General features: G+C 40.4%; 1 protein-coding gene across 1 annotated transcript in view; it reads right to left on the bottom strand.

The window, feature by feature from the left end:
* Positions 1 to 10,033: 10,033 nt before the first annotated feature.
* Txlnb (taxilin beta) overlaps positions 10,034 to 15,745 on the bottom strand; it is a 42,490-nt gene continuing 36,778 nt past the window's right edge. The window contains exons 8-10 of the mRNA XM_021174748.2: positions 14,670 to 14,762; positions 12,196 to 12,291; positions 10,034 to 11,031 (exon numbers count right to left, since the gene is read on the bottom strand). Of these exons, the coding sequence (XP_021030407.1) occupies positions 10,249 to 11,031; positions 12,196 to 12,291; positions 14,670 to 14,762 (972 nt within the window). The 3' untranslated portion in view covers positions 10,034 to 10,248. The remainder of the gene's footprint in view (positions 11,032 to 12,195; positions 12,292 to 14,669; positions 14,763 to 15,745) is intronic.

Genomic DNA, 15,745 nt, shown 5'->3' with positions numbered 1-15,745 from the left:
TAGAGAGATCAACAGATAGATATTATACAGATATTAATAAAATATGTCTGTGGCTCCAGGCACCAAGCCAAACAGATAAATGGTGTAACAAGATGGCTGCTCTAGGCAGAGAGCCGAACAGTAAGACGGTATGAAGATTGCTTTATATCCTCACAGAATACTCAAATTCTGTCTAAGGTGGGCTCCACAGGAATCTTGGGGTTTTTTTGTTTTGTTTTGTTTTTTATTTTTTTTATCCTGTTTGGCAAAATAGACAAGGCCTAAGAATGGGCACATACAGTATTTTAGTTTACTTCATTTGTTTTAGATCGTTTTAACTTTAAAAATGGGTGTGATTTGAGTTTTGTGGTTTTATTATTCCTCTGGAAGAGAGGGCAGGATACACACTTTCCTGGTTGTCGACTGAAGGATATGCTATTTTGGGGAAAAGGTTTTATCTTTGCGTGTTTAGAAAGGTGATTAGGGTCTTTACAACTTCCATAGTTGGATCAGATACGATGAAGGGAGACCCCAGAGGACTACGTTCCAGAGAATCAAACAAAAAATATATCTTGATGATACTAACATTTTGTTTTGATATTTGTATATTACAGCATATACAGCGTTGGTGAATAGCATCATCAGATATGCTGAATTGACTTGCTTGAACTCCTAATATCCTGGACTTTCAGTCAGATCCAGTCAAGACGCAGACATCAGAGACTAATCAATCCTGTTTTACCTACCCTTCCCCCACCCCATTCAAAATATCTTAACGCCCATATTAAGAGTCTTCAACTCAGTTCCCTGGGCTTTGGGGCTTGAGGGGGTTATTATAGGTTATCTTCTAGGGAATGTAGAAATGGTCATAATTGGAACAGGGAAGAAATAGCTAGAATTGACTGTATAGCTATAATCTCACTTGGAAGAAATCTTTTTAATTGTTACTAAGTTGTAGTCATTAATTTTGTTTTGGTACAGAATTTGTTTTGATGCAAAATCAAGGCTTTCATTAGTATAAATTTCTTATATTGATACACAAATTTTAGAAGTACAAAGCTTGGACCCAATCCTTCTGTATATGCCATTATAAACTGATCTGAGATCTTTAAGCCTGTGAGTTAAGGGCCAAATAGCAAGTTCATGGCTCTGAGTTTACTGTTAGGGTGTTTTCAGATATTTTAATTAGAAATAGCTGGGGATAGTTAGCAGACAACAATCCAGATTACTTTACATAGATAGTTGGTTTTCAAAAACATCAGAAATCCACAGAATATGGCATTTAAAGTTATTTATTTACCTGTTGTTGAGACAAATCTGCTCCTAACAGCTTCCCATTCATGGATTCAAAGAAGCAACTGAGCATCTTACCTCCAGGTGAGGCTGTACACTGTGGCTAGGTGGCCACTGGGCAGAAAATTGCCTCTCTCTCCTGCAGACCTGTACTGTTCTTGAAAGGACACAAGTTACAGGTTAGGACAGCTTAGTTATGCCAAGACAGAATAGGCTAGTCCTTAATATTCCTGTATTTCTAAGGTCTGTCATTTGATCCTAGCCCAGAAGGCTGAAAACATGCTCCATCTTCATGACTTACTGGGTCTGTATAGGTAGGCAGCTGTCTCTACAATTTGCCTCAGTTTTGGAAGCCGTATTAGGCTTCCTATATATTTTCAGTTAATGTTGGTCATTCTTGGGTTTCTGACAGTGTTGAAAAACTACTTATAGTCTCATAGCCAACCCAGGCTATTTACTTTGAGAGAACAGATTTGAGAGGATGGTTTTCAGATGGCACACAATCTAAAGCCAGGCCATCAGTCAGGATAGAATCATAAGTCTTTTAACTTAGGGTAGATGACAATGTTCTTTTTTTTTTTTTTTTTTTTTTTACATTTTTAATTTTATTGGGTATTTATTTCTTTACATTTCCAATGTTATCTCAAAAGTCCTCCACACGCTCCCCCACCCACTCCCACTTCTTGGCCCTGTCGTTCCCCTGTACTGAGGCAGATAAAGTTTGCACGACCAGTGGGCCTCTCTTTCCACTGATGGCCGACTAGGCCATCTTCTGATTCATATGCAGCTAGAGACACGAGCTCCGGGGGGTACTGGCTAGTTCATATTGTTGTTCCACCTATAGGTTTGTGAATCTCTTTAGCTCCTTGGGTACTTTCTCTAGCTCCTCCATTGGGGGCCCTGTGATACATCCAATAGCTGACTGTAAGCATCCATTTCTGTGTTTGCTAGGCCCCGGCATAGTCTCACAATGAGTCACACTCCCAGGTGACTTCTTGTGAACCAGTCCCCTAATAACTAAAGGGGCCAATCACTGGGCGAGTAGGAAGGACTTCCGGGTTGGACAGAGGAAGAGAGGAAGCAGAAGAGGGTTAGGTCCTTTTGGACAGGGATAGTGTGAGGACAAGACGTAGCTACCAGTGTCTCCCAGTTTAAATGGCAGATCCATCAGGATTCGCCACCAGAGGATTTAGATTTAATAAGGCTTATAAGAGGAAGATTTTAGTTGCTGCACCCAGGCACTGAGTTTCTGTCATTTCTGAACTAAAAAAATAAAAAATAAAAAAATAAAGGGAAGGAAGCAAGAATGAGGACTATAAGGTAGTGACAGGGAAAACATGCGTGGGGAAACTCCCCAGCCTGGGAGACAAAGTGTGGAAGGAAGGAAAGAGTGTTGTGATTGCTCTTATCCTGGCCAGTCAGCTGGCTTTTATAAAAGGCTCTACCAGTTTATGTGTAGTTTTCTTTTAAGATTCTCAAAGTTTTATCTTTATAGGTTGATGTACTTAATATGATGAATATCAACCATTAATTTTCTTTCCTGTTTATATAAAGCCTTCTTCCTGGTACTGCTCATATGTGTGTTTTCATCGTATATCATCACTTAAGTATTCTGAAAAAAAAGAGGATTTACATGTAGTTACATTTTAGCTGTGGTATGCTGTAATTACACACCACAATAAACATTTAAATAAACCGAAGTTAAAGTGAGAAAGTCACTGATGTTCACAGAAATCTCAGAGTACAAAATTCAGCATGAGACATGATGTGATTGGGATCTCGCTTAGCCTCAGTGTGTGATTGAAATGATTTATTTGTTATCCATGGTAGAGTGAAGTACTTTCTGTGCCATCAGGATCAAAGAATTTCTACATTTCAGATGTCTTTATTCATACAGGAAGTAATCATGTTTTCTAGTTTGTCTTTGATGGGAAGGATCATTCCGAATGCCCTTTGACAAGAGCAGTATGAGCTGGTGACATAGCTTAGTAGTAAAGTGAAGCCTAGCAAACTGGAAACAAAACAGGCCAGCTAGAAATCCTTATCTTCTGGGAAAAAGTAAGCCTCAAATTTTACACACTTGTATGTGTGTGTGTGTGCTTGAATAACAACAGCACCTCACATTCATAGAACATAAGGAGATGACTTCAGATGTTAACCATAGAACAATGTGGTTGGCATAAGTCATCATTGCCATCACATAAAAACATCCTGGGCTGGATAGATGGCTCCGTGGGAAACGGGAAAGTATTTGCTGTGTGTCTTAGGATTATGATGGCTGTGATAAAACATCATGACTAAAGCAACATAGGGAGGAAAGGGGTTCTTTGGCTTACACCATCCCCATCACGATCTGTCACTGAGAGAAACCAGGACAGGAACTCAAAGCAGGCCAGAAGCCTGGAGGCAGAAGCCGATGCAGAAGCTGATGGAGAAGCCATGGGTGGGAGGGGTGCTGCTTACTGGCTTGCTCCACGTGGCTTGTTCAGAGTGCTTCTAGACTCCAGGATCGATCGCCAGCCCAGGGATGGCTCCACCCACAAGGCCCTCCCCCATCAATCACTAGTTAAGAAAATGCTCTACAGGCTGGCCCACAGCCTGATCTTATGGAGGCATTTTTTTTTCAGCAGAGGTGTCCTCCTCTCAGGTGACTATAGGTTGTGTCAAGTTGACATAAAACCAGTCAGCGCACAATACAAGCATTGGATCTGAGTTCAGATCTCCAGTCCCCATATAAAAAAAGCTGAGCACAGTGGAATGTGTCTGCAGCCCCAAGGCTGGGGGACAGGAACAAGAGGCTCCTGCAGCCTTGTTATGGGAAACTCAACATTCAATGAGAGACATGATTTTAGAAAATAAGGGGAAGAGCCAGTGAGATGGCTCAATGGGAAAACCACTTGCTGTGTAAGTTGATGACCTGAGTTTGATCTTAGAACTATATAAAGGAAGAAAACTAACTTTATAAAGTTGTCTTCTGACCTTCACATGTATGTTATGGCACACACACATAAATGTCATATACAAGCACAACAGTAACAAACAAAAATAAAATAAAATTAACAACCAAAACAAAAATCCTAGGATTTGAGGGATAGAGACAGGAGGATCTCTGTGAGTTCAAGGCCAGCAAGATCTATACAGAGTTTGAGGTCAAGCCTGAAACCCTGTCTCAAAAATTTGCTTGTATTGTAATGGAGTATCCTAATGTTTGATAACTCTTATTTGCATTCAGATATACAAAAATGGAACTATCTGAGGCCTTTTGAAAACATAATTTGAATCCACTACTTCTCTCATAAGCCATCTTTTCATTTCATTTTGGGAACAAATTTTAGAAGCTAGAGGCATCATCTTTTAGCAAATTATTTACATTTTAAATTATTTTATTTTCTTAAGTATTAGATAAAATATCGATTACAAAAGGATAGATTGAGGACGTTTTGTAGCAAGGGCTCTTTCTTCTTATTCTTCTTAGTCTTGCTGACCCCAATTTTGAAATTAGAACATGCTAGTTATATAATCTGAGAGAGAGAGAGAGAGAGAGAGAGAGAGAGAGAGAGAGAGAGAGAGACCTAAACATGTAAAAATGTCAGCTAGGCATGGTAGTACACGCTTTGATTCCAGTACTCAGGAATCCCAGGTATGTGGATCTTTGTGAGTTCCAGGTCAGTTAGGTTTATATAGTGAAAACATGTCTTAAACTAGGGACTCTGGATAAAACTCAGTGATGGTACAATACTCAGTAAAACAGACAGACACAGTGACAGAGAAGGAGAGAGATCTACAAGATCAACAAGGATAAATCGAACCCTTGATAATCAATCTTTTCAAACTATGCCAGGGAACACTGGGCTTGAAAAGTCCCCTTTGAATCAGAGTAGGCAAAAAATAATCAAGAGGCAGAATAGCTCAGCCTTTTCAAAGCTTTTTAGAGAATGTGTAGAGCAGTCACGAGGACTGTAGACAGGAAAACAGGTATCTTTTATTTGCCCTCAAATAAAATCTCCAAGAAGATTTCTGAGAAAACATTTGCCAGAGAAATTTGGAAACATGATTTTTTTGGGAGACAAGTTCTGAAGAAAACCATGCTTAGCCTCATGAGACTTGTCCATCAGCAGCTGGGTGGTCAGGCAGTGGAGTCTGTTGATTTTGTTATTGTTTGTTTGTTTGTTTTGTTTCTTTCATTGACTATGGTGTTTTAAGACACTTTTCTGTTGCTATAATAAAACAGTTGAGACTGGGTAATTTACAGAGTAGAGGTTTATTTGGTTTACAGTTCTTAAGGGATAAAAAGATAGTGCCACCAATCACTGACACTATTAGTAATGCTATGTTGTGCTTGCAGACAGGAGCATAGCATGGCTGTCCCCTGAGAGGGTTTACCTACCAGCTGACTGAGACAGATGCAGATACCCACAGGCAAGCATTGAATAGAGGTCGAGGACCCCTATGAAAGAGTTAGGGGAAGGATTAAAGGCTGTGAAGGTGATGGCAACCCCATAGGAAGACTAACAGTGTCAACTAACCTGGATCCCTGGGGGTTCCCAGGGACTAAGCTACATCAAAGAGCATACACAGGCTGGTCTGAGCCCTCCCCTACCCATGTACCCCCCAACACATATGCAGCAGAAAAGTGCCTTGTCTGGCCTCAGTGGGAGATGTGCCTAATCCTGTAGAGACTTGTGCACCAGAGTAGGGGTGTGTGTGGAGGGCACCCTCTTAGAGGCAAAGGGGAATGGTTATGGGGGGAGGAACTTTGTGAGGGGGGCCCGGGACAGGGAGAGCATTTGAGATATAAATACATAAATAAATTAAAAGAAAAAAATAATCCATGAATAAAGAGATTAAAAAATATAACATATAATTCTTAATACATAACCAAACAGAAAAAAAAAGATGATGGCATGGCATGGCATACACCTGACTCCCACATAAATAAATAAATGTAATTTAGTGAAAAGAACAGGGCATATCTGCTCAGCAATGAAGAGGGATTATTTGCTGCATTGTGGCATGACCGAATGTACCAAAAGATGCTAGCTCAGGTCTCTTTTCCCCTACAGAAGCCACTAATATCATGATGAATGTCCTAGTCACAACTTCTAATATTTGTTTTTGCTCCTGTTGTTTTTCGAAACAGGGTTTCTCTGTGTAACAGTCCAGGCTGTCGAGACCTAACTGTAGACCAGGCTAGCCTCAATCTCACAGGGATCTGCCTGTCTCTGCCTTCTGAGTTCTGGGATTAAAGGCATGGGCCACCACATCCTGCTACAACTTCTAATCTTACTTTCTAAAGGCCCTACCTACAAACCCATGTGACTTTGGAGATTAAGCTTCTAGCAATTGTGCTTGCAAGAAATGATGTCAAGCTATGCATGTGGGCATCCTGTTTGGACCTCTTCTTTCACAGATCTCAGGGGTTTTTGCTACAGCCTTATTGCTTTGATTTCTCCCCCTCCCTCTACTCCTTAACCCCTCCCCCTTCATAGCATGCATATGTAAATCCTCAAAGGATTTACTACATATACATTTTATTTAGAAAGCCCAAACTCAACCAAAAACAGAATAATGCCATATTTTAATTAGGTATTCTTAAATCATAGGAAAATATAGCAAAAAAAAAAAAAGAATTAAAAAATCCCATACTTTGGTCTTCCTTCCTATTGAGCTTCAAGTGGTCTGTGATTTGTATCCTGGTTATTTGGAGCTTTTGGGCTAGTATCCACTTATCAGTGAGTGCATACCCTGTGTTTTCTTTTGCAATTGTGTTAACTCACTCAGGATGATATTTTCTAGTTCTATCCATTTGTCAAAAATTTCATGAATTCATTGTTTTTAATAGTTGAGTATAAATGTACCATATTTTTTGTATACATCCCCAGGTAATACTATGTCCAATTTTCTGAGGAACCACCAAACTGATTTCCAGAGTAGTTGTACCAGCTTGTAATCCCACCAACAATGGAGAAGTGTTCCTCTTTCTTCACATCCTCTCCAGCATCTGCTGTCACTTGAGTTTTTGATCTTTAAAATAGTTATGTGGTTCTCTGAAGTCTAACTTCTTGAGTTCTTTGTATAATTGGATATTAGCCCTCTATAAGATATAGGTGAACAAAATACTCACAGGAACAAATATGGAGATAAAGTGTAGAGCAGAGACTGAAGGAAAGGCCACCCAGAGACTGTCCCACCTGGGGATTCATCCTGTATACAGTTACCAAACCCAGACACTATTGTGGATGCCAAGAAGTGCATGCTGAAAGGAGCCTGATATGGTTGTCTCCTGAGAGGCCCTGCCAGAGCCTTACAAATACAGAGGCGGATGTTAGCAGTCAACCATTGGACTGAGCATGGGGTCCCTAATAGAGGAGTTAGAGAAGGGACTGAAGGAGTTGAAGGGGTTTGCAACCCTATAGGAAGAACAACAATATCAACCAACCAGATCCCCCAGAACTCCCAGGGACTAAGCCATCAACAAAGGAGTCCACATGGCTCCAGCTGTATATGTAGCAGAGGTTGGCCTTGTCATGAATCAATGGGAGGAGAGGTCCTTGGTCTTATGAAGGCTCGATAGATGCCCCGGTATAGGGGAATCAAGAGCAGGGAGGTGGGAGTGGGTGGGTGGGTGGGTGGAGGAACACCCTCATAGAAGCAGTGGGAGAGAGGATGTGATAGAGTGTTTCTGGGAGGGAGGGAAACCAGGAAAGGGGATAACATTTGAAATGTAAATAAAGAAAATATCCAATAAAAAAATAATTTAAAAAAACCTACTAGAAAACTTGGAAGAAATGCCTTTTTAATTGGTATAAACATTATGTTATTACATTTAGAGAGCAATAATTCCAGTGTTTCTAGAAAGACTTGGCATCTCTAAAAATAGTTATATGAACTTCATAAAAAGAGATGTATTTTCTGCTTTCAGATCTTATGAGTTGTTATGATTAGTACAGCCAAGTTTGAACACAAGGAACTATAATAAAATATTCTTTTGCTATTAAAATAATTCTCCCAAAGTCTATATTAAAGCTTTACAGATTTCAGGGAAGGTGTAGTCTGTGAAACTGTGCCAAAGGTACACACAGTTGTGAGTGATATGTTGCTGTGAAACCCTCTTGGATGCACATAACAAACTTTGGATATTAGAACACTTAATTTATTGGATGTCAGTGCCTCCTGCCTGTTTGTCTTCCTAAGCTCTTGGATTGAGACCTAACTATGATGATCCTACTCTGTTCTTTGAAGCTCCGCTCCTGTAAACAGAGAGAAGGGATTAGTATAGTGAATATTTGGCTTTGAGTTAATTGAATGTCTAATTTCCAGTGGTGTTGAACTTGGCTGGATACCCGTGTGGTTATAATATGCAAAGCCTCTGAAAACACATGGGTTCTCAAATAATGGCATGCTTTTTCCCCTGATTTTTTTCCACAAACGGTATTTTTGTTCTTTCCCTTACTGTCTACTTCAAACAAATTTTATACAGTTTTATAATTCCTTCAACATATGGCTACTGCCTCCCAGCTCCTCGTGTGCATTGGCAAGCAGCCACGTGCACCACTGAAGAATGATTTCCTGGATGAGTTTTCAAGAACCCTCCTTTATCCACATTTCTACCTGTGTTCAACTTCTTAACATAGAGTTAGATTAGACCGTCCTCTCTTTATGTGCCTTCTGTCTCCCTCCTTCCCACCTCTCCCTGTTCTGTTAGTACAGTTTTCTTTGAGCCTAGGCAGATTATTTTATGCTGTCAGTGTTCTTAGAGGTTTTTGCCAACAATGAAAGTATAAAACTTGTTTGGGTAATCCCAAGTGCTTCTTGCTTTTGACATCTATGGAGTCCTTGCCTGTTATTTTTTAATTATGAGTAGGAACCTCCTCCCCCTTTTTAAAATTCTGTACTTCTGCCTGTTCAAGAATTCTTAAAGCAGGAAATGTGTTAGCTTTGTAAGCCTTGTTACTCCTATTGAGAGCTCATATGTATTTCCATTTTGGAAAAATACATTTTACTTAACATTAATTGAGATGTGGGCCAGGCACACACATTGATGCAAAGGAGGGAATTTGGAAGGAATAGATGCTTTGAGATAAAGGCAATGTTGGAGACAACAAAAAGTGTTTTCTTGAGATATCAGTAGTCAAAGAGGCTGAGACCTCTAAGCAGAGGATACTCAACCTCTCAAATCTCACTTAGATGCTTTCTCTATTTCCAACCACCTTCTTACAGGTAGCCAGGAGGAGGCGGCTTCAACCCAGGAGGTGATGCTGGGAACTAAGTTGGGAGGAAGTTGGCTGAGAAGATCAGAAGCACCTGTTTGTTTTTTTTTTTCCTCCCTTTCTGTTAAAAGCCTCTTGTGGTCCTCTTTGTGTCCAGGCATTGTAGCACACGTGCTATTTCTAACCCATAGAGCTTTAGTCTACTGTAGTCCAGAGTGTAAGTAAGTTAGAAAATTTTTACAAGCATATCTTGCAATAGAGAAAAATCTGTAAGGAGCAAAATATACTTGAGCAATGACTTTATATGCACATATGAAAATACATGTGTATGTGTATACATAAATGTATTTATATGTATTGTGTATACACATAAGTATCCTGTATATTATGCTATTTAAATGGAACCTGGATATCCATTATAGATCTTATTGGGTTATTTGTGGAAATAAATGTAATATCTCAGTGTATTTATATGTTATAGTGGGAGTCCTTAAATACAAAATCTTACTGCTAACAAACTGGATTAAGGCACCAATGTAATGTATATTTGCTATTGATGTGTTTGGCTGCCAATGGGAAAATTATACAATCGCAGAGAATTTCCATATTAGTTATAAATTGCAAACAGCAGCAAAGACTCGAAGTGTTCTGTACAACTTTAAAAATGTCTTGACTCTAACTCTTCCTAGTCCTAGAAGTTTCTTTCACAGACTTTCTTCTGTGAGGAAGATGCAGTCAGGTGAGCAGCCAGAAGAATCAATGAGGCTTAGTCTACTCCATTCATACAAGCATCAGGCTCTCTGGGGAGTCCAGTGGAAGGGCCTAGGGGGATGTCTGTGACTTCTGGTGGGGGCTGCTCCCTAGACTCACAGCCGGGCACCACAGCAGAATCTCCTTCACTCTCTGGAGATGGTGAAATATCATATTTTGCCTCTACTACAGATAGGGAGCCCTGAGCTGGGGACAGTGGGGCCTGACCAGAAGCGTTTGCCTCTGGTTTATGGGGCTTTGGACCCGGGGTATTTTCTGCAGGGAGACCCTGACTTTGTAGCTCTGCCTCTGCAGGGGTACAGGAGGCTGTAGGGGCAGGTGTGGCCTCACAGACCCCCCCTGCCACAGCCTGAGAACCTACAGGGGGCTGAGGACTCCCTGAATCAGCGGGAAGGCTGGGATGGTTTAAATGGGCAGTTTCGGGATGCTGGTGGGTGAGCTCACTTCCACTTTGAGGACCATTCACTGCCAGCTGTCTTTCCGTTGGTTGGTCTGGGGTGAACTCTGGATGATGAAGGATGGTAAAAGCTGTGGCCAGGTTTTCCACAGCATTTTGAAAACTGTTGGCTTCCTCTGCATCCACCTCTTTATTTTCAGAGACGCTTGGCTCTGGCTCTTCGTCAGAGGTGTGCTGAACCTGGTCTTCCTTTTCGGACATTTTTGCTTCTCTGATTTTCTTGTAGAGTTCCTTTCTCTCTTCTTGTAAAGCACGACACAGGTTCTCCAGCCTTTGGATTTTCATCACGAAACACTCGTATTCTTTAGCTCGCAGGGCTTTCTGTGACATAAATGCATACACACACACAGACACACACGACATGAGCAGTGAATTTCTCAGGATGCTCTCCAGAAACAAAACTAGAAGTTGCCTACTACGTTTGAACAAACATTTCGGAACATCTCTTTGTTTTTCTGATGTTTTGATTATTAGACTAAAAGACTTTTAATTACTATTGCCTGTTCTTTGGGAAATAAACCTGTTAAGTCTTCTTTCTACTCCAATAAACATCTTAACCTACATGAATCTTCTGTTCCTTAAAAACTGGAGGGTATAGGCAACATCTTCTGTGAAATAAGTAAGATGGCCTGGGCTTCACTCTCAGTGGGGTGTTTTGTATTCTAGGAAATATGTCTTCTTGCTAGAACTGCTATATGCTAATTCCAGCAGCCATCTGATGAGTGTTGATGAGTCATACATACATCTTGGGAACTGGTTGCAACTTGGAATGAATCGTTAAAGTGGTAATTATAACCACAGAAATGCACCACATACCAGTTCATGATGTTGGCTGCTTAAACTGTTCAGTTCTTCTTTTCTCTGGTAACAGTGGTGTGAGAGTGAGCAGAGAACTGCACCTAATCATCTCACTGCTGATTCCCACCCTGGCTACCCTGGATCTGTAAGACCCTTTTAACTTGTTACCATGAAGGGATCGTCACTTGTAGGTCCTGCCACTCAAATTGGAGCTCATAAACCTTTGCCTTTAGAGTTGTAAAGCCTGTAGGCCCTGGCAGAACATCAGCTACCAAATACCTGTTGGAGGAGGTTTTAAAAAGATTTCTTCATATCTGTCTGTAAAATACCCTAAAGGTGCTGGCATCTTCTATCAGCACAGTCAAACCAATGCATTAAGTGCACTTGCTGGGGGCCAAACAGTAGAAGTTCAAGATCAAGTAAGACCTTCATCAAAACCTTTCTAGTCCAGCAGGCACAGTGCCATTCTGGGGTCAGTTTTCTACCTAACAATTCTGTGACTAAGGTTTACAAAGATCTTTGACTCTTCCTTAGATTTCTCAATGACTCTTGATCTTATTCCTGATCTTATATTTTAATATGTTATGTCTCCCTTGAAATTCAGCCTATTTTTCAAACATAATCACTTATACTATTAGGTTCTGGTGATGACTTTTGACAGGGTTAGGGAAAGAAGAGCGTCCTCACCTCTTCAATCATGTCCAACAGGGCTTTGTTACAATTCTCAAATCGGGCTTTCCACGTGGCAGTGTCCTTCTCCAGCTTCTTCATTTTCTTAGTTGTCTACAGAAATTAGAGTGTTTTAGTGATAATCCTGAGGCACAAAGGAAGCAATGAGAGCCACATGTGACACCAAGGGCAATCCTCTTGCTACCAACTGCTGAAGCAAACAAATGTTCAATGTCAACAATGAAGACTGAGGAAGAGGGATGATTGCAAACGAACGAACTTGTTTGCACCGGAGCCAAGTCATGGAGAAGGAAGCTACTCAGGAGCACATTGTGTTGTTCTTGACTTTTCTTTCATTTAAAATAATAAAAACAAATCCTTACTGAGACTCATAAGTAAGCTTGCAATTTAGGTAATTTACTTTATCGAATAGAAGGATATCGTCGTGAGAGAGCTGACATTGCTTTTGGGAATTAAGCTGCAGATAATTTGTGTGCTCACGAAAGCTGCTCGGCACCTTTTCTTTGCTCATGTTTGTAGGGTGAGGGTGAGCTCACAGAAGGTGATGGTTACACATTCATGTCATCTCTGAAACAGCCCCACGAGAAAAGCTCCGTTTTCATCCCTATTTTATAAATCATGAAACTGAGGGTCAAGAACATGTGTTAATATCTAAGTTGATTTACCAAAGAGTCAGGCTAGACATATCTCATTTTCTACCAAAAATAGTGCCTCTTAGTCACCAGACCCTCGCACGAATGTGGGTTACATTCATACTCTGTTTTGAGTAGAAGATTAATGGATATTATTTATTGTAGGATCTCTTCTCTTATTGTGTAAATTGAAGGGTAAGACTCTTAGTCAGCTATTATGTCCTTTCATGAGCCACACCTAGGTACTTGCTTCTTTTTTATTTTTTATTTCAGGTATTTTGAGGCAAAGTTTCATTCTGTAGCCCTGGCCAGCCGGAGCTTGCTATGTGGACCAGGCTGTCCTGGAACCCACAGAGGTCTGCTTGCCTCTGCTTCCTGAGTGCCGGGATTAAAGGCCTGGGCCTCCTCCATGCCTGCCTATGTGCTTGTTTCTTGAGCAAAGCTCTCTGAGGTGCACACCAAGGCCAGAGGCTGAGCCCAGACTTTCATTTCTTGCTCTAAAAGGAGTTAGATGGGCAGGCCTTGAATAGATGTTGTTGTTTAGTAGCTTTGTAAAGTTTAAGAGATTAATGTTAATAATTTTATACAAGATGTAGGACTGTAGTCAGAGTTACACAAACATGCATTCCAGTTTATTGTTGTTGTCTATCAACAATGGAACTCTTGGGCTCACCAGCATCTGTAAACAAATTTCAGATGAAGAACACTTGACTTAATATCCCAGTCTCAATTTTGAGATAAAATTCAAAAAATAACAATTCAGAACCAAGAAACTTAACAAATATTAGTATAAAAGTTACATTGTCTCACTAAAATATAATTTGAAAGATGCTTCTTACACATAATTAATGCCAGTGCCTGTTCAGAAACACAATATGCATGCGTGTGCGTGTGTGTATGTGTGTGCATAGATGTGCATGTGGACATGCCTATGCTGTGCTGTACTTGTGGAAGTCAGAAGACAACATTTAGGAATCTTTGTCTACCTTGTTTTGAGGCGGGGTCCCTTTCAGCCCGTCGGTGGGCTTCCTATGTTAGGCCAACTGGCCCAGGAGCTCCCAGACTATTCTATCACTTCTTCTTCCCATGTCGCCAGAGGAGTTCTAAGACCACAGATGTACCCCATTCTCATACAGCCTTTCACAGGGTCCCAGGGATCTCAACTCAGGTCCTCAGGGCCGCTGTGGTAAGTCCTCTTACCCTCTGCCACAGAGGCAGAATGTTGATGCTGATTTTCTACTAGGAACATACTGGACTGAATAAAATGTTAATGTTATCTCTGTTGATATTATTTGTACCTTTTATTTATGAAAGACCAGCAAAACTTTTAATGCGTTAATTTATTTGAACTTTATAGTTTTGTGAGTTATGAAAAAAAAATTATCAGTTTATAAATAAGAAAAATAAAACCTGAGAGAGGTACATAAATGACCCAAGAGTCCTTGGTGGATAGTTACAAACGCAGAATTTGAGCTTACTCTTCCGTCTTCGTATGCAGGGCTCCATCAATTGTATTGCATGAGAAGGAGTCTATCAACTCTAATGTTATATTTTTTGGTTTAAATATTTTTTAAACCAGAGAAAACTTAGGCTTTTTAAACTAAAATAAGCTAGCTATCAAGAAAAAAATATTGTTCGTCTTAGTGAAAATGTATCCTAGTATTTTGAGGCCATTGATCAGATCTATTTACTGGAAACTTTTTAAAAAGACAAAATTCCATTGAAAGTCTCATTCCTGCATTATGAAATGCACTGGAGTATCTTAGCCAGAGAAAAGTGCATGCAAAGACCTGACTGTCAAACAAAACCGGTCAGTATTCATGGACAGGAAATACTCACCTTATCCATTTCCTGCTTGAAAGTGGCAAACACTTCATTGCTTTTTGTCAGTGTACTCTGGAACTCCTCAAACCTTCCTGAGTAGAGAGTGAGCTGTAAGCAGAGGAGAAAGTACATCGATTTTGGGGCTGCTTTCAGATTGCTTCCAGAAAAACAAAACAAAACAAAACAAAACAAAACAAAACCCAAGTCACTGTTCATTATTTGAGAAGGAAAATGAATTAAAGATATTGTTAGTACAGGATTAGTCACATGTTTAGCTATTTTATATACTACCAGGTCAACCTAGGTTGGTGAGCATGATTAAAATTCTTCATTTAAAGAAATTATGTCTATCTGTCTGTCTTCTATAGCTCTCCACCTTACCATTCGAAAGAAGGTCTTCGGTGAACATAAAACTTGACATTCCAGCTGCCGTGGCTGGCCAGTAAAGTCCAGGGACCTGCCTGTCTCTTTCTGGCCCTTTGTGCTACAGTTAAAGGCGTGTGTCAGGACACCTGTCTTTTACCTCGGTGCTACGAATTCGAACGGAGGTCCTCAGGCCCTCAGGCTTTTAGGGCATACACTGCTCATCCAACCATGTTTGTACCCCAACATGTTTCCTGTTTCTTTTCTTCCTTCTCCTCTCCCGCTCCCCGGGAATTTCATACATGTATCTAATGTGTTCTGATCAAATCCCCCGCCATTTTTTCTCCTCCAGTTTCTCTCTTAGTTCTTTCCACAGCTTTTCTCTTTAAACTTCCTCTGCTCTGTCTTTTCTTAAAAACCTCTTGGGTCCACTTAGTGTTTCCTAAAATGTTTTTAAAGGAAAATAAAATTATAAAACATACAATTACAGCTTTATTATATCATACTTTTTAATAATTATTTATTGGTCACTGAACATATATGTGTACACCACTTATATAAAGATATTTCTTTAATACGTGGGTCCTGCTTTTGAGGGACTTGTATGCCTAATGGGAAGAGAAACGCAATGACCAGAGGCAGACAGCTTCTGGGACAGGCGGGAGCCACAGAGCCGCTGAGGCAGCACCCTTTTGGGGCCGCAGACATCCGGCACCCTCCCAGTCGGA

Source organism: Mus caroli, chromosome 10 (assembly GCF_900094665.2).
Source record: "Mus caroli chromosome 10, CAROLI_EIJ_v1.1, whole genome shotgun sequence".
Lineage (NCBI taxonomy): Eukaryota > Metazoa > Chordata > Mammalia > Rodentia > Muridae > Mus > Mus caroli.
This window is presented reverse-complemented; position numbering and strand designations above follow the sequence as displayed.